The sequence below is a fragment of the Pangasianodon hypophthalmus genome, chromosome 26 (assembly GCF_027358585.1).
Source record: "Pangasianodon hypophthalmus isolate fPanHyp1 chromosome 26, fPanHyp1.pri, whole genome shotgun sequence".
Taxonomy (NCBI): domain Eukaryota; kingdom Metazoa; phylum Chordata; class Actinopteri; order Siluriformes; family Pangasiidae; genus Pangasianodon; species Pangasianodon hypophthalmus.
Genome location: NC_069735.1, coordinates 12,428,574 through 12,452,268, shown reverse-complemented (window position 1 = coordinate 12,452,268; position 23,695 = coordinate 12,428,574). Strand labels below are relative to the sequence as shown.

At 39.0% G+C, this 23,695-nt stretch overlaps 2 protein-coding genes across 15 annotated transcripts in view; both read left to right on the top strand.

The window, feature by feature from the left end:
* The window catches only part of rims1b (regulating synaptic membrane exocytosis 1b), a 59,075-nt gene extending 44,725 nt beyond the window's left edge, over positions 1-14,350 (top strand). For 10 of the 12 annotated variants that reach the window (XM_053229929.1, XM_053229931.1, XM_053229930.1 and 7 more), the window contains 9 exons: positions 441-547; positions 633-751; positions 1,375-1,526; positions 5,193-5,413; positions 6,886-7,033; positions 8,107-8,213; positions 8,438-8,539; positions 9,088-9,227; positions 9,454-14,349. In XM_053229929.1, the coding sequence (XP_053085904.1) occupies positions 441-547; positions 633-751; positions 1,375-1,526; positions 5,193-5,413; positions 6,886-7,033; positions 8,107-8,213; positions 8,438-8,539; positions 9,088-9,227; positions 9,454-9,672 (1,315 nt within the window). In that variant the 3' untranslated portion in view covers positions 9,673-14,349. Of the gene's footprint in view, positions 1-440; positions 548-632; positions 752-1,374; positions 1,527-3,230; positions 5,414-6,885; positions 7,034-8,106; positions 8,214-8,437; positions 8,540-9,087; positions 9,228-9,453 lie in introns of those variants that run through there. The other 2 variants (XM_053229937.1, XM_053229936.1) reach the window with 2 other exon arrangements.
* Positions 14,351-19,201: 4,851 nt separating this feature from the next.
* Positions 19,202-23,695, top strand: part of kcnq5b (potassium voltage-gated channel, KQT-like subfamily, member 5b) — a 104,314-nt gene continuing 99,820 nt past the window's right edge. Inside the window, exon 1 of one of the 3 annotated variants that reach the window (XM_034299971.2) lies at positions 19,202-20,145. In XM_034299971.2, coding sequence (XP_034155862.1) covers positions 19,868-20,145 — 278 coding nt within the window. In that variant the 5' untranslated portion in view covers positions 19,202-19,867. The remainder of the gene's footprint in view (positions 20,146-23,695) is intronic. The other 2 variants (XM_053229769.1, XM_026931984.3) reach the window with 2 other exon arrangements.

Sequence of the window (23,695 nt, the reverse complement as noted above, 5' to 3'; positions counted from 1 at the left end):
TCGCTCTCTGTATTTGAGTTTCCATCCATCTGCATTTATACAAATTTTTAAATCTGCACATCAGAAAGCATGACATGTAAATCACCAGAAATTGCTGAAGGAAAAAACAGGCTGAATATTGCAAATAAAACATGAACACTTGGCTTATAGACAGCACAACACAGTGTGATGGAGATATGATGGGGCAGTGGTAGCTCAGTGGTTAAGGCATTGGGCTGCTGATCAGAAGGTCGTGTGTGTTCTTAACCTGCCCTTAACCTTCAACTGCTCAGCTGAATCCTGTCTCAATTGTAAGTCACGTTGGAAAGCCAAATGAGGGAAACATAAATATATCTTTGAACTAAACAATGACATAGAGAGTGCCATGTGTTCCAGTATCTAAATTTTATATATGGCAATCTCTCTCTCTCTCTCTCTCTCTCTCTCTCTCCCTCTCCCAGAGCACATCTGCATGGTGGACACAACTCCCCTACAGAGTCTCCCTTATCAGTGCGCAGAGGAAGACAGCTCCCACAACTCCCTGCTAAGAGCAGCAGTATAGAGCAAGGTACTCTATCTATCTATCTATTTATCTATCTATCTATCTATCTATCTATCTATATGTATGTATATTATCTATCTATCTTTTTCAGCTCTGGCAGTAGAAGAGCGAGCTCGGCAGTTGAGTCAGATGCGGGTTCCATCATATCGGCCAGGTTCGTCTGCCAGCTCAGGCCATGAACAAGACATGGATCTGAAGAACAAGAGAGATGTGAGTCAGTCTTACACACACACACACACACACACACGCACACACACGCACACACAGCTTTACACTAATAGAAGAGTCCAGCAGAACACTGTGGACTGTGACATTTAGAGTACTTTACGCCTCTACATCTCTAAAGAAACAGCAATTTTGTTTACAGATTACTGATGATGTACTTATCCATAAATTAAATATAAATTGTATTAGATTTAAAATGTGTGTAATTGTTGATATGGTGAAATTTTCTGTAAGGAGGCATTTATTTAACAGTGTCAGCACTTTAAAGCTGTAAAGCTGTACATTTTTACGTTTTCAGACACAGGAAAGTCTTTAGGACAGAGGGCTTTACACTTTGCAGTTTCTCTGTAACATGACAAGCTGTGTTAATTATTATTGCTGTAGCTTGAGTGATAACAGGAACGTATTTCACTGACGTTCTACAACATTAAATGTAACTGTAAATGGATAAAAGTATGACATATTATACTTTAATACAAAAAAATTGTATCTGTTCCTGTGTATATTTCGTACTTATGTTTAAAAATAAATTAGCATTATGTACCGTTTGAATTGTGGAGGATATTTGAAGCAGGCTGATGTTGTTGTTGTTGGTGGAAAATGTGTAGATGTACAAGAGGAGCTGTGATAACGTGTCGGCGAGGTCGTCGGACAGTGATGTAAGCGACGTGTCAGCCATCTCGCGAGCCAGCAGTGCCTCTCGTCTCAGCAGCGCCAGCTACATGTCTGTCCAATCAGAGAGGCCACACGGACGGATCAGGTTGGAGAAACTTTGCACACATATGTCACACATCTGTACATGAAAAATATACGCACATATAAAACATGGAAAACAGCCAATCAGACACATATACATGTGATCAGGACACGTTCATCTTTTATTCTGTCTTCTCCTTTCCTGTCAATAATCTCAGGCTCAGATTGTCAAGCTTTAACATAATCTTTGAAAATGACATGACATCCAATGTACAAGCATTTCAGATTCCCTCAAGGCAGTGGTCTATTCTCTATTCCCTATTTCTTTCTTTTTGCATGGTTTTGCATGCCTGTCTCCATTATGCATGCTGCTGTCTGTCTCTCGTCCTCTTTTTTTCTGCCTCCTCACACTTTGCAACGCCGTCGGGGTTCAAAGGTCAAAATCACTGGAGAATTGCAAAGGAGAGGAGAAAAGGGAGAGGAGAATCTCATGGGGGGTGAGCGGGCCAGGGCAGAGGAGGAGTCTGGGAAAGAGGCGCTTCTCAGAGGAACTGAAACGCCGGCGCCACACTGTGGCCGGAGATGTCAGGTAACCGCGAGATGGACAGGACCTGCTCTCCACTGGAACCAAAGAAAACTGATAATCTGTGATCAGTCATCAAAACTAACCCTTTATAGTTATTTATAGTTTAATGACACTCAACTAGAATCAGAGAATAACAATCTATGATTTATTATTATTAATGAATATTATAAATGAATGAGGATTACATTTAGTGTAAAAATCTTAGATGTTCAGGAACTATAATTATTATAACAGTTATTCATACTGTAAGAACATCACCATCATAAGGCTGATCTCAGACCAGGTGATTATCTGAACCAGTGTCAAAAGAGTGTGTAAACAACAAGAACTAACTAAATTCTACACTTTATATCTCCCTATGATGATGAGAGATGTTTAAAAAAAAAGCCGAAAAATCATGTAAGAGACTCTCAGTCTCCGGAGAGTGTCACTGTATTATATAGTCCAGACAAACGTCCGTACAGCCCCACTGCTCTGGAAGCCAAGTGGAGCGTTATGAGATTCTGCAGCTGGAGGCTCCTGACACACTTTTGGAGACTTGGCTAAAAAGATTTCACAGAAAGATGAAATGAAAGATTTTGTTGTTGTTTCGCTTGAAATAGTGTCCTCCAGCCAGAAGATTCACATTATGACACAGATGAATGTGTTATGTTTTGTCCTTTTTATACTTAAGTTGTTAGTTAATCAGTTTTGCTTCAAAACTTTGAAGCTGCATATCTCCATACTGGTCCTCATCCAGAACCTTTTAAACTGAAGGTCATAATATATTGAGTTATCCTCTCTGAAAGCAGATTTCAGGTCGTGTGTTTACTCACTGTATGTAAATATATGTACTTCTGTCCAGAAAATATAACAATTGCTGTACAAAACCTGACCCATGTGTTTGCTATATTTGCTTCATTTCTCCTTTTCTTTCAACTAACCCCAGATTAATTCACTAATAACCTACTTGTCCCAACTAAAATCAAACATCAGATATTATTGTGGAGGCAATGTGCTTGGTTTCTCATGCGTTTCCTTTCTACACACTTTTTAGCCACACTCCCACTTTCCTGCTACACACCATGAAGCTGTTGTTTTGCATGTGCTTAGTTCATTACACTTCTTCATTCTGCGCATGTGTTTTGTTGTGTGTATCTTGTCTCGTGTTTGTGTGTACACTGTGTCTAATGTGTCTTTTAGAGCCTTCCTTGCATGCCTCCAGTCATACATCCGATGCTTGGCTGCCGCACCATCACGTGACCCCCTTCCACCAAGCACCCTAACAGCCCGTCCTTCTCTTACCCCTCTTCGTTCTGGAGAGGAGAAGCCGACCACCTCCCTCCCGCTCCCTACACCAAATTCACTCTTCTGTATGAGAGTCAGTGGGGCTGATGAGAGTGTAACGGGACAATCCTGCAGCACTGTGACTTCCTCAGAGCACACTGACACGCGCTGGCTCCTCCGTAGACACAGGGGGCGCAACAGCGCTCTGCTACACTGCTGTATTAATAGAAACGAATGCTAATGATTGGGAGAAAGTAGTATAGAGTACATGACTGAATGAACCCTGTCCCACTTTTATGTGTATTAATCAACTGTCATTTGATAAAAACACAAACTCTACATGATACAAACGTGATAAAAGTTGTCATAAGGGTGTCGTTCATAGTACTACATAACATCTACGTAAACACCCTTTCTGACAACTGACATAAACCTACATAAACATTTTGTACAAGCTTATGACAGTAGGCTCGATTTCAATATCAAGTTGACATAACGTCATGTAGATAATACAGCAAGGTGATGTAGATTTTTGTTGACATAAGGTGGTGTTATAACACTTTCTGGAGTGAAGTCCATTAAGACGTAATGGCAGTTGACTGTGTTATAACACTTTCTCAGTGGACCTACATTAGGACCTCATAACAGTTGACTATGTTATAACACTTCTGGGCTGACATCTATTAAGATGTCACTACAGTTGACTGTGTTATAACGGTTTTCTGGTGCATTAGGATGTCGTGACAGCTTATTCTGTAGCTCAGCATGTTTCTGGTCAAGCATCAAACCCAAACTCAGAGAAAACATATATAACTCTGTCATAGTGGTGTCACGACATTATCATAAGTTTTTATAAAAATTACAGGTATATAGAAAATATAAACAACTTTGTCATTAGGGTGTCTTGCATTTGCCAAAGATATAAATAAACTTTAATAAATATTAAAATGAAATTTACTTCATGACCAGAAAAATACTTAACCCTGTTATTTTGCCATCATAGCATTATCACAGAATTTCATAAAAATCTTACTAATAATTAAACAAATTTCACTTTACGTATATAGGTCTGTGACAATGTAATGTTCACTACTGCCAAAACATTCACTATGTAGCTCACTGTGTAAGTCAGCTGTCATAAGTTAACCTACATCAGCCTGGAAAGTGTTATAACAACCTTATGTCTTCAAAACTCTGTCACTTCATTTGGGTGTTATGTCAACTTGACATGGAAATTAATGAAGGCAGACTTTATGACACTTGATGCTTGTTGGAGTAAATGTTTATAAATCTTTATAGGTTTATATCAGTTATGGGCTTATGAAGGTATTATGTAGGCTTATAAACACTGTTATCCTTTTATAACATATTCAGAGTTAAAGTAAGCAGAACTAAATTTTACACCCTCAGTAAAGATAAAGCTTTAATTTGACATAATAAAACATTGAAACTCTGCCTTCATGCAACATTTTTTAAGCTACAGGAAATGACTTAGTGACAAAAGTTAGTTGTTATCTGATACAAAAATTGCCAAATTAATGGAAAGTTGAATGAGATATTTAGTTTTAATACTTCATCTTGACATAAAACCATAATCTTAATCTTCTCCTCAGATCAAAATAGACCATTTTAATTTTTCATAATTTTTTTGGTCCAACATGAAACTTTATGTTTAGCTCAATTCCTCTAATAAATTTGAAAAAAAATAAACATTTTACTCATTTATCCAAAAATACGAACAAGTGATTGTTACAATAAGCAGCACAGCTTCTTAACCAGTGAGTTACTGAATGAAAATAGATTTTTTAAATATTATTTATATTATTGAGATTGTGTAGCAAACAGGATATGAGTGTTACGGGTCGCTCTCTGTTCCAGTCGGCAGGTTCGGGCCTCGGCGGGTCGCAGCATGTTAAAGAGCACGAGTGTGAGTGGCGAAATCAACACGCCAGAGCGTACGGACGGCAGCCAGTCGGACACGGCGCTCGGCACAGTGGGCAGCAGCAGCAGCAAGAAGCGTCGTGCCAGCCTCAATGCCCGCTTCGTAGCCATCGTGGGCAACAGGCGCAGCCGCAGCACCTCGCAGATCAGCCAGACAGGTCTGAACTTTTAATCAGCTCTACTCTCACTGAGCAGTTACTCTGTACATGTATTAGTCTTTGATTATGTGCATTGGCCAATAAGACTGGGCAATGTGACAATATAATATTAATGTCATGATCAATGATGTCATAATACACTTTTCTGAGGTATCATGGGAATTGATGTCTTTTTATAAATTTTTTTTAAAATAATAAGAATAATTTTTACTTTAATTACTCTTTTTTCTTTTTCGATGTTTAATTTTTTACATTTTTTTAAATAAAATGCAAATTAAATAAATAAATGAATGATATAAAAATGTATTATACATTTGTTGAATAATAAACATATTATACATTCATTTTTTTAATAATTAACTATTTTATTTTTATTTATTAGAATTTTTTAATGCACCACTACTGTATTTCTGGCAGTTCAATATATATCGTGATACGTATAGTGTGTGTCGATGAACTACCTTCGAGAACGGTAGGGACAATAAAAAACTGTGTGAATGAGTTACTATAAAAACAATAACATATTAGAGCAAGCTCATTAATATAAACCTTGCAGCTGGAACTATCACAGCTGCTGTTCGAGCAAATGAATCACCTTCTGACTGATCAGATTTGAGAACTCAGAAGCAGTGTTGAATAAATGAATGCATCGTAGGCCTTGAAATGTCACATTGTTCTGATAAACTATTGTTTGCTTTCATAAGCTTCAAATCATATTTTCTGTATATTCTTCAGGAAGTGTGAGACTGTTCTCAGATATTCATAAACGTTTAGCCTCCTGGTCTTCTCTAATACTTTCCTGCTTAGTATCTCACAAGAAAGCTGCACTCCAATCAAACTTGATGAGCATTCTCTTTAATAAAGCAACTGCGGCCATTTCTTTAGACCTTTAAACGTCAGGAGTGACTCGGCAGTATTCTGTAAGAAAGCTGGCCATGCAGGTACAGAGGCTAGCGTTTGCTCCGCTGCACTTGTTCGCTTTGAAGCAGACATAAAAGCACATTAGAGACCTCTCAGGCCTGGAGCGACACTCCACTCTGCTCTGACATTTTTACGTCCAAAGAGTCCAGTGAAGGAGATGGAGCTTTTTATTTCTGTGGAGTGAAATGCAGGCAGTTAGCTTAGCGCTGCTGGCTAACATTTCAATTAGAAACAAAACTGCTGCTGAGGTTACTTCAGCAGCTTCAAACGCTCTATTGAATGTTTGTTTCTTATCATGAAGGCGGTAGAGTAGAAGTTTGTGAATGATCGATTAAGCAGTTTTATAAAATTACAGCTGCCAAAAAGTTGTCTCTGGTGTGCTATCAGTGCTAGCTATCAAACCCAAAAGGCTGTCGTTACATTTCAGTAAAGATTAGCATTGCAATACTAACTGAGGTAAAGTTAGCTTTCAGGACTAATCAGAGTCATTTTGCTGTGATATCAGGAGGACTGTTTTCACATTTCCTTTTCATGGGTTGTGCTGTCTCCAGAGGCGTCCACTAAAAAGTCAAAGGGAGGTGGGACGATACAGCGGAGCCAGGAGACAGGCATGGCCGTCGAGCTGCAGCGCAACATGAGTCGACAGCCCAGCCGCGAGTCCAACAACGGCAGTATGGCCAGCTACAACTCCGAGGGAAGGTGAGCCATCTTTTCTACTACTTTCAGATATATACAGAAATCAGTATTTTTAATCCACAACTGCCTTTCATGTATAAAAAAAATAGAAGGAGCTTGCTTTTGTGTTTTATTATTTCTACTTCTTGTGTTAGAGCTTAGATAATGCACTTTCTACAATGTCTTGGTTTCAGTATATTCACTGTAGGTAACTGCTAAATAAATCATAGAAACAACAGATTTTTTTTTTTACAACAGCTTGTTTCCGGGTGTTTTTGGTTCAGACATCCTCACCAAGAGGAAACTGTGTTGCTCGGACAACGTATCTGTCATTCAAAATGTCTGAGTAAAAAAAGTTTCCTGCTTTTTGCCAGAAACTCTGATTACACAAAGATGAAATGTGGTAGTACTCCAGATATTGCCAAGTATTTCTATAATGACTTTTAAATCCTGTGTTACACACGTGCTTGAGAGGAGAAAAGCAGATGTCTTTTTTCTTTTTGGTTTTATAAGTAAAGAATGAAACACAACAGTATATACTTTATGTATTTTCCTATACCAGCATGTCCTGAAGTGTTAACGTTCACAAGACTATTATTTACATTATAGCAGCTATAAACAGTTCTTCTCTCACCAGCCTCTCTTTCCTTCTCTTTCTTGAAGTTAATAAGACAAAAAAACACATCATGTTAGTGAGAAACCAGAAAGTGCAAACTCCTCTGTCCTGAAGACTTTCCTGTGGCAGAAAACTTATTGACTTTTACAACATGCTGACACTGGAGACTCCTTCCATAACAGTTAGATGAACATCTCCTTACACAAAATGTTACTATATCAATGATTAGACATATTTCTTTGATTAATAATATGTTTTTTATCTGTTTATTATTAACCGTAGATTATGTAGATCACCCATCTCTGGGAGTGATTTGTTTTTGTAGTGCATAACAGCCAGCATTGCTGTCAGCCGTGCTATTATAAAAAAATGAATCAACACCTTCTGATGCGAGAATTCAACAGGGCTATGGTATAAGAGGGCGCGGATGAATACTCTATCTTTAGAGCTGTCTCTTATTGTCTGGTTGCTGTGTTTTCAGTCCGATCTTCCCAGCCGTGAGGGTGGAGACGCAGTTCAGTGACTTCCTGGATGGACTGGGTCCTGCTCAGCTTGTGGGCCGACAAACTCTGGCCACTCCTGCTATTGGTGAGTTGCATCATGCTTTTACTTCGTTTCTATTGATTCTGAAGTCCGTTGATGTTTAAAGCAAGAGGCATTCACATTTATTTCACTCAAACCAATTTTTAGCTCTGAACTGTCTTTGTAAATTGCACGAGGTTGTCATATTTTAGAATAGATTCTTGATCCATTATTTACAGTATTTACAAAATAGAGTGTATTAGATCTTTTTTTTTTTACTCGCTGTACAGGAGACATCCAGATTGGCATGGTGAACAAGAAGGGAAAGCTGGAGGTGGAGGTGATCCGAGCCCGTGGCCTCATCCAAAAACCAGGATCCAAATCTCTCCCGGGTCAGTCCCTCGAAATGCTGTACTGGTCATTGATGTGGTTATGAAAGAAGAAATGTTAAGTCGTTTATAATTAAAAATATGCAGTCAACAGTCAGAAGTGTTTGCACACCTTCCTCCCATATTTTAGGGTTTTTTTGTAAATTGAATCTATTTTATTTACAATTTTATATAAGTAAATTTAGAAATGTTTGTGACTTTTATTTTACTGAAAATGGAAAAGCCTAAATTAAATATTTATGTATAGGCTGAACCCTAATTAACCCTTTAAGTGCATCTGCCTTTAATTAAAAAAAAAACCAAAAACATCAGTATATTAGTCATTTATTTATTTAGTGGATCTTGTGATTTTAAGTGTTACATTTTTTCCTTATTTCCTTACTATTTTGGATTGCACTAATAGTGATTCTGTAAAACTGTAGAGTCTGAGCCAAACTACACAAGGGATTTCACAAAAAAAAAAAAAAAGAAATTTGGATGTATCAGTGACTCCAAAGTCCAAAACAGTTTAAGAGGAGGGAGTGTTTTAAAAGTGTATTCGTTCTTCTCAGCTCCTTATGTAAAGGTGTACCTGCTGGAAAATGGGGCATATGTGGCCAAGAAGAAAACGAAAATTGCACGGAAAACGCTGGACCCGCTGTACCAGCAGACCCTGCAGTTTGAAGAGAGCCCACAGGGGAAAGTGTTACAGGTGGGTCATGTTCTGCTTTTCAGTGTCAATACACAACTCTGGAGTGAAAGGTCAGTGGATACAGGGTTTGCAGGCACGGAGTGGATTACTGTTGAATAAAGCCCAACGGATCTATTTTTGTGCAGATGCAAGGGTAATTTAGTAGTATAACACCGGCATATCAGTAATTTGTTTGGGTTTGGTTTGAATTTTATTTTTACAAGTCATCATGTTGACTCCCACCTAGGTCATTGTCTGGGGAGATTACGGACGAATGGACCACAAATCCTTCATGGGAGTAGCACAAATCCTATTGGAGGAGCTGGACCTGGCCAGCAACGTGATTGGCTGGTACAAACTGTTTCCGCCCTCCTCCTTAGTAGACCCCACGCTAGCGTCGCTGACTAGGCGTGCTTCCCAGTCGTCTCTGGACAGTTCTTCAGGACCTGGGGGGATTCGATCCTAGTGCACTAATTTACAAAGCACACTCCAATCTCCAGAGAATCAACAGAGGACAGGACAGGACCGCAATCAGAGGCAGAGCGACAAAATGCGATGAACAAAAGACAAAGCTTTGACGAAAAATGACAATCACTCCTGTCGATTACGTTGGGTTCGTATTGTTTATTTTTTTTCCCCTCTGTTGTGCGTCTGTGCAAAATAAGGCCTCTACATTCTGCCGATTTTGTTCGCCCATGACAAAATCGTCTTAGCTACAAATTAGTTAGGGCTGTGGAGCTACAGTACAATTTTAATAGCAACTTGGAGTAGCTAAAGCAGGGTGATTTCCAACTGTTGTTAAAGAAACGTACATTTAACAGAGCAGCAGAATGTACTGACCTAGAAACACAATGACGACCTCCGACCAAGAGATTGTGGGGTCTCTGTAGAGACTCCTGTATAAGCAAAGGTTGAAAGTCTATAGGTTACGACCTTGAAAGAAACAGGGCCATTCCAAAAGGGATTTTTTGGTGCCTAAACATCGAGGACCCCGGGCTACGGTCCAGTATCCGTAGAACGTTACTGTTTTCAGGATGTTTACCACAGCTGACGGAGGCAACGTTCTCCTCAATGTTTCCTCTTTGTTTATTCTTTCAGCTGATTCTTTTCATACCTCTAACACACCTGTTAGGAGGTTTGTGTTGTCTACAAATGTACTGTGTGCATGGTGATGATGCTGAGAATGAGAAAAAAATAGGACTTGAGAAAAAGTGTTTTCAAAAACATTTACAACAATTCATTTTGCATTCTCATACAATTTCTATTCACACGTAGCAGATTTCCATATGCTTTCACTCCTTTAACCCTTCCTGATGGTCTATGAGTGTACGATAACGCTTCAGTTGCAGACTTCTGAAACGCCACATTGACCAAAGACTCACAGTTCTAAACATGAAGAGGACCAAAAAGGCGTATTTGCGATTCAAAAGAAAGACATCACCAAAAAAATGCTAACATGGCTAATAGAAAAGGAAAAGTAGTGAGGACCAGCACAATTTTATTTGTTTTGTTTATAAATGGTCACCACTAGCTTTCATTTCTATTAACAAAGTTGCTATTTTTGGTTAAGGCATTCCTTGATTTCATTACTAAAAGTCTTCTTTATCGTCATCGTCAGACTGAAAGGACCATTCTTCCAAGAAAAGGTCATTGGTGCCCTTTACACCTTGCATTAACATTTCATCCATTTTGTTCAGATTTCATTTCTCCAATGCAAAAATGCAAATAATAGCTAGCTACAAGGGCAGTGGTGGCTCAGTTACTAAGGCTTTGGGCTACTGATCAGAGCTCAAATCCCTACACCAAGCTGCCATGTTGGGTTCCTGAGCAAGACCCTTAACCCTCAACTGCTCAATTGTATCCGGCATCAACTACACATCGCCAAGCCAAGCATCAGCCAAATGGGTAAATGTAGAAGGTGGGAATTATCTAACTGCCAATATGACAGTTGCTGTAGAGACTCTAAATGTTCTGTGGTAGCTGCTAGCATATTAGTAATGTTGGTGATTACAGTTATGCAAATTTGACAGAAATCTGACAAATTTTGTAGCAACACAACCTTACACCAATGAATACTGATACAAAGCAGCACAATGGGAAGATCTTCAGTGGTAACGCTAGTCTGCTAGTTAACATGAGCTAATCTGACAGGATTTCTAACAGAATTTTAAGTGCCTATAAAATGGCTTGATTTCATTATGCTGTAGTTTTGAAACAGGAAACGTGTCAAAAGGCTTGACTGAATTCGACAACAAACAAATAGCACTCAAACTAACTCAATAGCGGCTTAGCAAACCGGCTAAACATGCAGCAAAGAGTTTAAAGGGAATTTTCAGATGTGTAGAATGTCTCACTGCCAATTTGCCCATTGCAACATTGTTGGGAAATGAGTGCAGACGCACACATATATATATATAAACTCCAGCCATCTTTTCAACACACAATAGACAGAAGCGGAACAAACAAAACTATACAAACTCCCATATCTGTAGAGCGATTAGTAGAGTATGTTTGTAGAGTAGAGCGATAAACGCAGTGCTAGACAAACAGCAAGTTCTAGACAGTGTTTGATCGGATGTAGATTGGACAAATACAAATGATAAACAGTTAAATTAAAATGAAATCCACAAAACACATTTTTAACAGTTTTGGTTTATTTTTTCAGTGTGTACTGTATGCTGGCTAATTTGTCCACAATGCCAAGAGACTTGGACAGAAAGATCTAGAGCACCAGTTTTGCAATTTCGCTTCCATGGTCACTTTAAGGCGTATTGACAATTTGCACAGTATAGACAATTACAATTCGAGTGATGGTACTTGATGACCCTTGTTGTATTTGTATCCTAAGTACTTTCTCTTGTTTTTGTCAGCCTTGAAATCCAATCATAATAAGCAGCATAGCAAAAAGATCATGACTAGGTGGTAGAGCGAGCATCACACTGAGCACTTTATGATGTTTAAAAAAAAAAAAACTGGCACACAATCACATTCTGACAGCAATGGCTGAAAATACTAGGGATGCATCAGACCAAGTATGAATACGCGTGAATATTTTTTGGTACTCGTCAATGCCAGTACTGATACTGTTACTGAAATTCTTAACCAACTTAGTAATTAAGCAATCAGGGTTTAATGGTACATTTTATTTAGCGCTGGTTATGTTGGTTGTTGCTGTGTGCTGCTGTGAACAACTCCTTGTGCTTAATGTTTTCTTTTTAAAATCTTTCGCCATTTAAACAGTATGTTTAGCGAGCGGAGCAGTATCAGCCAACATGCTCGATAAACATGAACACTCTCTATTTAAGATACTGTTTAAAGATATTTTATCACATTAGTCGTATCATAGAAAGATGCCTTAGTTAGGCCTCTTCACATTTTCGCATTGATGTCAGCATTAATCATGAAATGCGTCCAGATCGATGCCATTTCATATTGTCTATTCAATTTCACTATGTTTACGTCACATAGTGTCACATGGTGTTGGAGCATTTTTTATGAGGACGTCAGACCGATACTCATATCAGTGTTGATGCATCCCTAGCAAACATGATCATGTTTGGATGATTGAAAAATTGTTAATGCAAGGTATAAATGGGGCCTTTTGTCTGGAAACGAGCGTTAATTTTCATATACTGTTACAAAAAGGACAATATTATATAAAAGTGTATGTTATTTATATTATCTCCAGAAATCTAGGACCAGGCTTGGTGAATTTTGTAAGATGGTGCAATATATAACACATCATATTCTATCATATTCGAGTCTTTTTCTTTGTTAAAGGTTTTCCTTTCCATTTCCTCATGCATGCATTTGGATTTGATCTAAAACACACTTTTTTTGTTTTGCAGTTCAAATGCAAGCACAAGAAATTTGATGTGGTTTTTTTTAGAAGAATGTAGAAGAATTTAAAAAGACTAAAAAAATTAGGGAAAGAATTTGTTTTGTTCATTTATCTTTTTTTTTTTTTCATTTAATGTTCATTTAAACAATGCTCTTGTGCGAAGTTCAAGTGACCAATCAGATTTTGTCATTGCTACTACAAACGCCAATCATCTGCCAGGCTACTGGCCCCTCCTACCAGAGGGGGCGGAGCAGCATGACCTGTTCCAAGCTGCATGCACATTTTTATAAACAGACAAAACACAACAACAAAAAAAGCTACAGAAATAGATACCTGTGTTAGTTCCACATACAGTAGGCCAGCTTGTTTGTTGCATGTACTTGTACAGTTTGCTTGTACTTGATTATAAAGAGATAAACTAAGAAACTAAAGCCATTCACTCTCAGATCCGCGGAAAAAAAAAAAACCCTCCAGTACTTGTCCTACATTCCGGTGATGAATGTTTTATTTTTTCCTTGCATTTCTTTGTCTTTTCTAATCCCTTTGGGGAAATATGTGCTGTACTGTAATACTGATCATAACCTAACCTCCTTCTTTTACAAAATATCTCATATGTAAATGATTCTTTACCTCCAAGAGACAGAGATTAGCTAATTATACATAAATTAGAGTGACACATAGCTACGGAACTGAACAGGTGTGAAATACAATAATACATGCACAAAAACACTGAATGTGCACAGATTGTAAATATGAAGTAACCATCAAGTAGGTTAAGCCATATTTGCAAAAGGGGCCAAGGATTTTCTTGCAAAAGACGTCTCAGTTCCCGAGGGACCGCTGACTCGCTGGAGCCGAGTCGAGACGTCAGGACCCTCCGCTAACATCTCACGCTCAGCGGGCCCAACCGCTCCGCCACAACACGACCATCTCTGTGCTTTCAATACAAGCCTCACACTTCAACAAGCGTTCATTGGAGGAAAAAAATTAGCCAAGATCATTTCCTTTTTTTACGTGAGCCCGGTTTTCATTTGACTTTATCAGTATTACTGGGTAGAAAATGAAAAGAAAACACAAAAAAAAAAAAAAAACGCTGATTGTTTACAACTCACATTATATGTTCCACTGAAATAAGTCAAGAAAAAAATAGGATACATTTTAAAAAAGTATTCACTTGCAACACTTTTGTTTGTATAAAGATGTGGCTCAAATGATGTGTATGTTTTATATATATAAAAAAAGAGTTCATTTTTATTATTTCCAAATAAAAAAGTGTGTGGAAGAAATATTTTGTACTGTTCATTTCTTACGCATTATATTTGTCCTTAATCCCCTAAAATCTTGACTTGCTATCAGGGGTGGAAAAAGTACTGAGAAGCTATAAATAATGTGTCAAAATCCTACTCAGTGAAAAGTGGAAGTATCCAACCAAGAGCTTAATTAAATGAAACTTTTAAAAAAAATTTGCTGCTCTTGAGAACATCCCTGAGAACATCTGTGTAAGTTTGCTGGGCATATACATAGTAGTAGTATACATAGGTAAATATAGGTAGGTAACATTAGCAAATTAGCAAAACTTACCTCAACATGCACTTTCAAATTAGATGGAGTTCATGCTTTCTAGGCAGGCAAAAGAGACGAGTCTACTCTACTCGTCTGCTTTAGTCTATCATACTGAAATATTTTACTGAGTTAGGGCTGGGGCGCTCATCCTCAATTTCAACACTGCAGTCCAGAGGCTTATGAAGTTTAAAAGCACACAGATAGAGCTAGCACTAAGTTCATTGTGTAGGTCACAGCAGATGATGAAATGTCACAGATTTTAATATTTTTTTCTGCATTGATTAATTTGATTGGATGCTTTAAACGTGAAATGTGAATAAAATGCGAGGAAGCTCATTCAGCTGATGTAAAGTGTACAGTCATTGGCTAGATGAGAGAAGAAGTAGTTTGAAGATTTAAATTAAAATGTAAGGAGTAATTTCTTTTCTTGGAAATGTAATTAATTAAAAATACAAATATTCAATTTTAACGACACTCAGGTAAAATACAAATATTCCAAAATAATACTTAAGTTTATTAATGAAGTATAAGTTCCTCATTAATAAAGAACAGTTGCTGAATTTAATTACAGGGAAATTAATAGGAAATGTATATAGTATAGTGGGAGTTTAAGGAGTTAAACACATTTTTACATTTACTTTTATTTATTTACTTTTATTTATTAGTTGATTTTATCCAAAGTGACTTACAATTGAGAGATAATACGGCCCAAGCACAGAGCTGTTTGAAAGCGCCAATGGTGATTCAAGTGCCAAACATTTCCACCAACTGGATAAAAAAAGTGTGAGACTGTGGGAGGAACAAAGAAACAGATGTACGCTTTGGAGCAAGTGATTGTAAGAAGAACTGCTTTACAGTTCTCCAAGTTTAAAAAACTTGGGGTTGTGCTGTTATAGGAAAATAATCAATGACAAGACGGTGTGACATGAAGCTGATGAACTCTCACCACCCTGAAGTTGATTATTTTCCCATAACAGCACATACCAAAAAAGTGTTTTATTCTTCTTCTCACTATTTGTATTTATTAAAGAACAACATGTGCTTTTACTTGAATGTAGACTGTCCATTGAACAAGTTACTTCCTGTTATCACTTAGGTTATAGCTCTTTTAAACCCTCACGTTCTCTTGACAATTGTGGCTTCGGTGATGAGACATTTGTGGCTTCTTCTCCAAAGCATAATGTCGGCTTTCTCTCACTCTCTCTGTTCTGGATGTGGAATGAGGAAAAATGAGTGTTGCATGGGAAAAGTGGATATCATTTATACAAAACTGCCTAAAAGGTACAAAAAAAAACATTCAAAACACATGAATCACATGATATTCATAGCAATGTTTTGGCTATTTCATGTTTTAATTTGGTGGATTTGAAGCAAAGCAACTTCGCACTGAGTCACCAGCAGATGGCAGAGTGTTGTCAGGCTGTGTGTTAGATGATTAGTTCAGGGTTCTCAATGTGCTCCAGGGCCAGCAACACGGCGTTGCAGCAACCCTATGCAATCAGCACTGCCTCCGTTTGGCAACTTTTTCTGGGTCATTCTTCAGCCGTTTCATCCCTAAATGCTCATTCTGTCATGGTGTCTGATGAGCCAGCATGAATGTGCTCCAGGGACTCATTAAGCTCCAAATGTGGCCAATTAGCGCCTTATTACTCTAGTGTCTTTTCACTGAGCAGATCAAGTCCCTGTATGACAGATTACACACCAGACTGAGGAGACACTCTCAGCTCTGGTGGGTTGTATTTAGGAAATTGATTAGCAATTATAAGGAAATAGTTTAAAGGAGTGTTCTCTGATGCCTGATTTGAACAGGTTGTGGATTTAAAAAAAAAAAAAGGAGCGGTCTGTTAGAATTACTTTGGGAAACATTGGTTTAAAGGAAAATGGCGGTCTGAACTCCATGTTACTTCTTGTTATCACTTACGTTATAGCAGCTACAAAACTATTGTGTTGTTTCCGTTATCTTCTTCACTTCTCTCTCTCTCTCTCTCTCTCTCTCTCTCTCTCACCCTTGGTTGGAAAATTTAATGTTACAGCTTTACTTCGGACTGTTACAAAGCACTGGCAATGCTAAATAGCAACAATTACATGTTTTTAAAAAAAATCCATTTATGTGGAGCGTCTGCTATACAAGTATACAATGTATAAGTTGTTACTATAGTAACGATAACCTCACAACTGCTCTCAGAGCTCCTGATTAATAGTAAATTATTCAATACCTTCTGACCAATCAGGTTCATGGATTCAAAAGTGCTGTGGTATAATAATCTTTAACGAATCAGTGACTATACTGAGAATGAGCTCATCGAATGGATTTAAATAGACACCACAAAAGACCAAAACACCACCCATGGATGTAAACTATGCTATAGCTACCGTAAGGAGACGTGATGCTTTTGATGTAATAATTATTGTTTATGTGAGATTGTGATGTCCAATCTACAATCTGTCCAATCTGGTTTTGAAGAGCCATTTCTTTTAAAAAAAAAAAAAAAAAAAAAAGAAAAATTTGAGCTTTAAATCCAAGCTTATAAAGTTAGGTGAAATGTGTCTCAGCACTACTTCAGAGGAAGTGGGTTGTGCCAGAAAAAAAAAAGGCAAAACTGAAACCCTCAGCTTCCACTTTAGACAGGAGTAACTGGATGTAAGAAGCTTAACTGAAAGTGTGTGACAAAGTGAGCTATTTTGATTTGCTGTACTAAACTAACGTGAACTTTATATCCACTTTACAGGGTAAACTACTGTTATAAACATTACGTCCAAACAATACACCAGCAAAGTTTGCCATCATGTTACATGGTCAAAAAGAGTTAAATAAAATTATTAACGTTCATCAGCAACAATATAAATTATTTCTATATTGTCACATTTACTGTATATATTGTCTGTTTTATTTCCTTGCTAGGTTTATTTTATTGTAAAGACATCTGTCAGTCATCCTGAATGAGCGAATAAGTTATTACCATTGGTTTATGGTAAGTGGAGTCTCTGGAGTCTTAGGCTGTCTGTGGAAATAAACTGCTATTGGTAGCTAGCTTTACTCTCTAATTCAATATCCAATACAACTGCGTTCATTGGAGGAAAAAAATTAGCCAAGATCATTTCCTTTTTTTACGTGAGCCCGGTTTTCATTTGACTTTATCAGTATTACTGGGTAGAAAATGAAAAGAAAACACAAAAAAAAACCAAAAAACTGCAAGTCGTAGACATGGAGACTAGCATGACTAGACCAGGTTAGCTAGCTATATTAGCAAATACTCTTCATAGTTCAACTTGACTCACTATTTAGATGACTGGATGCTTTCTAAGGACTTTTTCCTCCATGACACCACAAGCTGGTCTTATTTCTTTCATAAGCCAATGATAACAGCTGAAGCTACCAGTGATGGAAACAGTGTGGAAGATCTGACTCACTGAGCTAGCTCATGGCAGAAACCTGGACATGTTTCTGCAGGTTGGGTGTTGAGTTGTGAGACGCTGATACCTCCACAGGTTTTGGCTCACATAATTTGCAGATCATTATCATGTTGTTTAAAACTGAAAATACAATATATGGCCAAAAGTATGTGGACACCTGACCATCACACCCGTATGCAGTTCTTCTCCAAACTGTCGCTACAAAGTCGGAAGCACACAATTGTATAGAAAGTCTTTGTATGCTAAAGCGTTATAGTTTCCCTTCATTGGAACTAAGAGGCCCAAACCTGTTCCAGCATGACGATGCCCCTGTGCACAAACAAGCTCCATAAAGACATGGTTTGCCAAAGCTGCAGTGGAAGAACTCGAGTGTCCTGCACAAAACCCTGACCTCAACCCTACTGAACACCTTTGGGATGAACTGGAACACCGACTGAACCCCAGACCTCCTCACCCAACATCAGTGCCTGACCTCACTAATGCTCTTGTAGCTGAATGAACACAAATCTCCACAGCCACACTCCAACATCGAGAGCAAATCCTTCCCAGAAGAGTGGAGATTATTATAACAGGAACAGGTTTAACTCTGAAATGGGATGTTCAATAAATACCCATAGGTCAGGTGTCCACAAACCTTTGGCTATCCAGTGTACCTGATAAACCGAGTCAGGGATGCTCGTCTGTCTCCACTGTCTCACACACTGCTGCTGCTGACTAAAGCATTTAGTGCCTTCTGGGTTCAATGGATTATTTTTACTGTGTAATATGATTTAATAATAATAATAATAATAATAATAATAATAATAATAAATGCAGCAAAATTGAAGACTCAACTTTTTAAAAAGTGAAAGTACTATGATTTTGATTAATCATTGTTACTGAATGCCACCATGGTTGATTGACAGGTTACCTTAGTGGCAATGAATAGATAGATAGATAGATAGATAGATAGATAGATAGATAGATAGATTTCAGCGCCTATGAAACATTTTGGGAGCCTATTTTACTTTGAAATAAAGGCATTGATGTATTTCATTGTTCTGTGTGAATCCAGTACAACAGGTAGCAGTCTATTTTGACGTGCTGTTTAGTACAGTGTGTAATTTGGGAGGTTTATTTCGGGCCCGGTCACGTGGGTGCTGTGACAGTTGCCGAGCTGCGCGTGAAGTGTGGAAAGATGTGTTGTATAGCCTCTGTTGTTAGATTTGAAAGTTTGCATGAATCAATTTAAAACACACAGAGAGAGAGAGAGAGATTGTTTTTCACTGAAAAACCTCTGAATAAACCGGAACTCTGATTCTAGGTGCTGAGAAAGAAATCGCATTTTATTCACAGCCTGCACAGAGCACGAGCTACTGTTTTCAGAAGGATGTAAACACGCCTGAAGCAGCGCACGCGTGTGTGTGTGTGTGTGTGTGTACTGTTGAGAAGCAGTGTTGCTGCTGTATGCAGAGCTGGCACAGACGCTAAGATCCGGTTCCTGTGCGCGCGCTTCTCACTCTCAGCGCGACAGAGCGCGAGCACGCGGCATTGATGCTCTGTGAGGAACCCGCGAGACAGCTTCGAGTTTAAAATTGATTGTCAAAGACTTTGGACGCTCGTGTTTTCACTTCACCGCGCAGTGCACGTGAGGAGTAAAGCGAACCCGGCGGAAAAGCGCTTTACAGTTTGTCGGAAGTGTTTGCACTGGGGCATGTTTGCACTGTGCGTGTGGCGGGAAACCTGTTTCGCGTCCTGTTTCCCCGTGAAGCGTCGTGTGGGAGTGTGAGCGGCGGCGGCGGCGACGCACGCATGAGCCGCGCGCTCGGAGCGGCGCGCACTCTCGGCCGGCTCCGGTGACGAAATGCCGCGCGACCGCGGCGGAGACGAAGGCGCTTCCGGCGGCGTGCGCCTCGAAACACGCGGCACGGAGGATGTGGAACGGGGCGGCGGGGTCGCGCGGCGCCCGGGTGCGGACGGACGGCGGGGAGAGCGCGGCGCCCGCCTCAGCCTGCTCGGCAAACCGCTGGTGTACGGCGCGCAAAGCGGCCGCAGGAACGCGCGCTACCGCCGTCTGCAGAACTGCCTGTACAACGTGCTCGAGCGACCGCGGGCATGGGCATTCGTCTATCACGCGCTTGTGTGAGTTCCAAAAAGATTTCTTTTAATTAAAAAAAAAAAAATCAACCTGTTGCAGTGTTTTAAGGTTTATGTATAAAGGCGCTAAACTGTACTTTACTTTTCAAGGATACCTTTTCTACGTGCAGTGTGTATATTTTACCTGAGGTGCATGTGGTGTACCTTATAAAGTGAAGCTTTAAAGGTGCATCAGTAATCCTTACGGTCTGATTAGGTAGCTTAAATCGTTGTGAAGTTATAAAGATACATCCCAGAGGCACACAATGTGATAAGTGATAAGCAAAAACAGTTTGGTACCTTTCTTCCTGACAGTGAATGCTTAGACAGTGGCTGAGAGCTAAGAACTGCAACTGACAGCTGAGAGTTTTTTTTCTTTTTCTTCACTTTCTGTTCAAGCACATGAATCCCCTTTATCACAGCAGGGGGTGGTGATGCTTTTATGCAGCTGTTCCTCAGCATCAGTCCTGGGAATCCACTGCCATAAGCAGTATCAGGTTGTATGTCAGAAATGTCACTCTAATCACACTACATAGTGGACTAATTATGGGATGTACCATTTTATATCCAATGCTCTTTATCCTGTGAAGGAAATTGCGAGGAAATGGGGAGAAAGGGTCATTCTGCTCCCAACACACCTGACCAAACTCCAGAAGGGATTCATAGTTAGGTGATGATCTGGATCATGTGTGTTAGTGCAGAGAAAACACAAAAATGCAAAGGAAGTGGGTCTCCAAGGCTGGATCTGAGGACTGTCATAGTGAGACTGATGAACAGACTTTAATGGAACGTCTAGATTTTGGACAGAGTGTTTAAATATGTTTATTGTGGTTGTATGCAAGAAGTCTAATCTAATACAGACGAAAATAAGCATATTTTAGGGGCAGGATTATATTGTACCAGGACTGGCTAATAAAATGACCAATAACCATCTTTTTATGCACAAAGCGAAGTCTTGCCAGGCTGGTCCAATAATATCAGTGGATGTCTCTGGTCAGTCTGGGAGAGACTCATATGTTAGAATTTTTAACCTTTCCTCTGCAAAGTCAAGGAAAATGTCTTTTCCAGATGTTAAGGGGACAAGTAAATTTTGGTCAGAGCAGAACTCTTTACATATATGTATATATGGATTAAACACACACACACACACACACACATATATATATATATATATATATATATATATATATATATATATATATATATATATATATATATATATATGTGTGTGTGTGTGTGTGTGTGTGTGTGTGTGTGTTTAATCCATATTGTGTCATACAATGGACATAAAATGGACCAATAATTGTCTTTTTATAAGCTGGACTAGCCCAGTAATGGAACATCCATGGGCACATTTGGTCAGTTGGTGCTCACTGGGAAGAACCTACATTCTTAGTAGGAGCTGAGAATCTCTGATGTAGCTGATGGTGAATCTTCATGCCTGTTCTGGGGGCCATTGCCCTTAGGGCATTCAAGGGTTCCAAAATCCCAAAGTTTATCTCCAATACCTGATCCGCCTAAACAAGCCCTTCAGTAGCATCTGAATATGAGAGTCAGGGGTGTTGGAACTGGTACACCACCACAAGCAGAGCTGGAGAGCCTTTATCTGCAGGAATGTGTAATAACCAACAGGCGTTTTCATCACAGGGGAAATCATTTCCGCTCGGTCTTGAGTAATTAGGCCGTTCAGAACCTTCGCAGTGACTCATAGGGCAATTGTAAATAATATAATGACGAACATGTTCTGATGACCTAATGCACAGACATACAGTGTAAAAGTGTGAATTTCCATTCACTGCACATTTTTGTTTTCCCTAATACATGAGATATAATTCACATTGGTTATTTAATAAGCTTTTCTTGCTCTCATTCAGGCAGTGTTGCAAAAATGAAGCTGAACTTCAAGAGTGAACAGAGATTGACAGAGGACAGTTAAAGCTGGCCAAGTTGGTATTTCAAAGTTACCTGCCTCTACGTTTGTAAGATTTTTTCCCCCTTAAAATTCGTGTCTAACATAAGCATACTGTTCCAAACTCAAAAACCTGAATGCTTTATAGAGAAGCTTTGGTGGAGGCGTGCTTAAGTTAGTTCATTGTCTTTGACACAAAAGATGAGTACTTCCTCTGCTGAAGTACCTTTCAGAAAGCCAGGTATGCTTCAAAGAAAAATTGGTCCAATTGGCTTCTTTTATGTAGAACATCTGCATTTGGTGTGATTGGATTCCTTCTTCAGGTGAATATTTATCAAGGCTTGCTGATTTTCTTGGATGTTTTTTCCTTTGATAGAGGCGTAAAGAAGAAGGATGCTGCTATAGGCTTTGCCTCAAAGCTCAGGCTTGCTTGGTGTAAGACTGTGCAGGGACTTACAGTGGACTTATTTCATTTTGTTGACTGAGCAGCATGTGTGTGCGCTAATACTTTTGCATAGTGGGGTGCTGTCAGACCTGCCTTCCCCTCCTGTTTATCCCACTTTCAAGGCGCTCTGCTCTATACAGTGCAGTCTTTGAGAAGTTTTTTGCCTCAGGATGAAAGCCCAGAGTAAGAGCGGAAGAAGAAATGTGGAGGGCGTAAGCAGAAGCAGGACTACAGGGAACCATGAGGGATTAACACAGGTGGTAATGAACGGTCACAAAAAGAGGAAGCGGAAATGAAGTGGATACAATTAAGCAGTTGAAATGCCCCCAGTGATACACTTTCCCACTTAAAACCCTAAATGGTCAGCACTCAAGAAAACTTCTCATTACAAAAACAATACTGCAACCAACCCATCTAATTGCCACTCAGATATGAAATCTAGCTATAATACTCTCATGATAGTTTTGTACTGTACCATACATCTCCTGCAGCCAAATGTTATAGATTTTTCCATATTTGCATTTAATAATTTGGCAAACACACCTAAAATTGATCGGAACAGTAGAAAGTTGAGTAGCAACAGTGGCAGCTAGCCAGATCCAGGCTATGAGTTGTCAAGCTTTCAGTCAGGAGACCAGAACTTTAACTTCAGAACCACCACCATCCTGCTCAAATACACCATTTCCAGTTCATTAGGTACGAGATAGTGTCTAGTGTAAACCAACAATATGACATGGCCCAGTTTGCTGGTACCGTTTTATAGGCAGTGGTATATATTGAAGAACCTTTATTTCACAGATTTTATAGTTGGTTTAGTTTTTGCACACTTTAGTCATACCAGAATTGGACTTCTGCTGCTGAGAAGAATGTTTTTGCCAAGGTTCTACATGAGACCAATCCTGCAGAGCTTATGAGAGATATGCCACAGCATGTTCTTGCTAGCTAGTTCTGAACTTCCATATTACACGTTACTTGTCCCAAATGAACAAAGACTTGATTACTTATTTTTGTCTCTTTTTTTTATAGTGACTACTGTCTCTATGTCTATAATGGAAAAAAATCATTTTTCTTTGGTGAGCCACCAACATATGTTGCTTTAAAATTTGGTTCAATTCAAGAAGACTTCTGGGTATTTTAACCTTTCTCTGTACCTGCGTTCTTAAGTATTACAACTTGGCAGAAGAAGAAGCATATGAGGCATA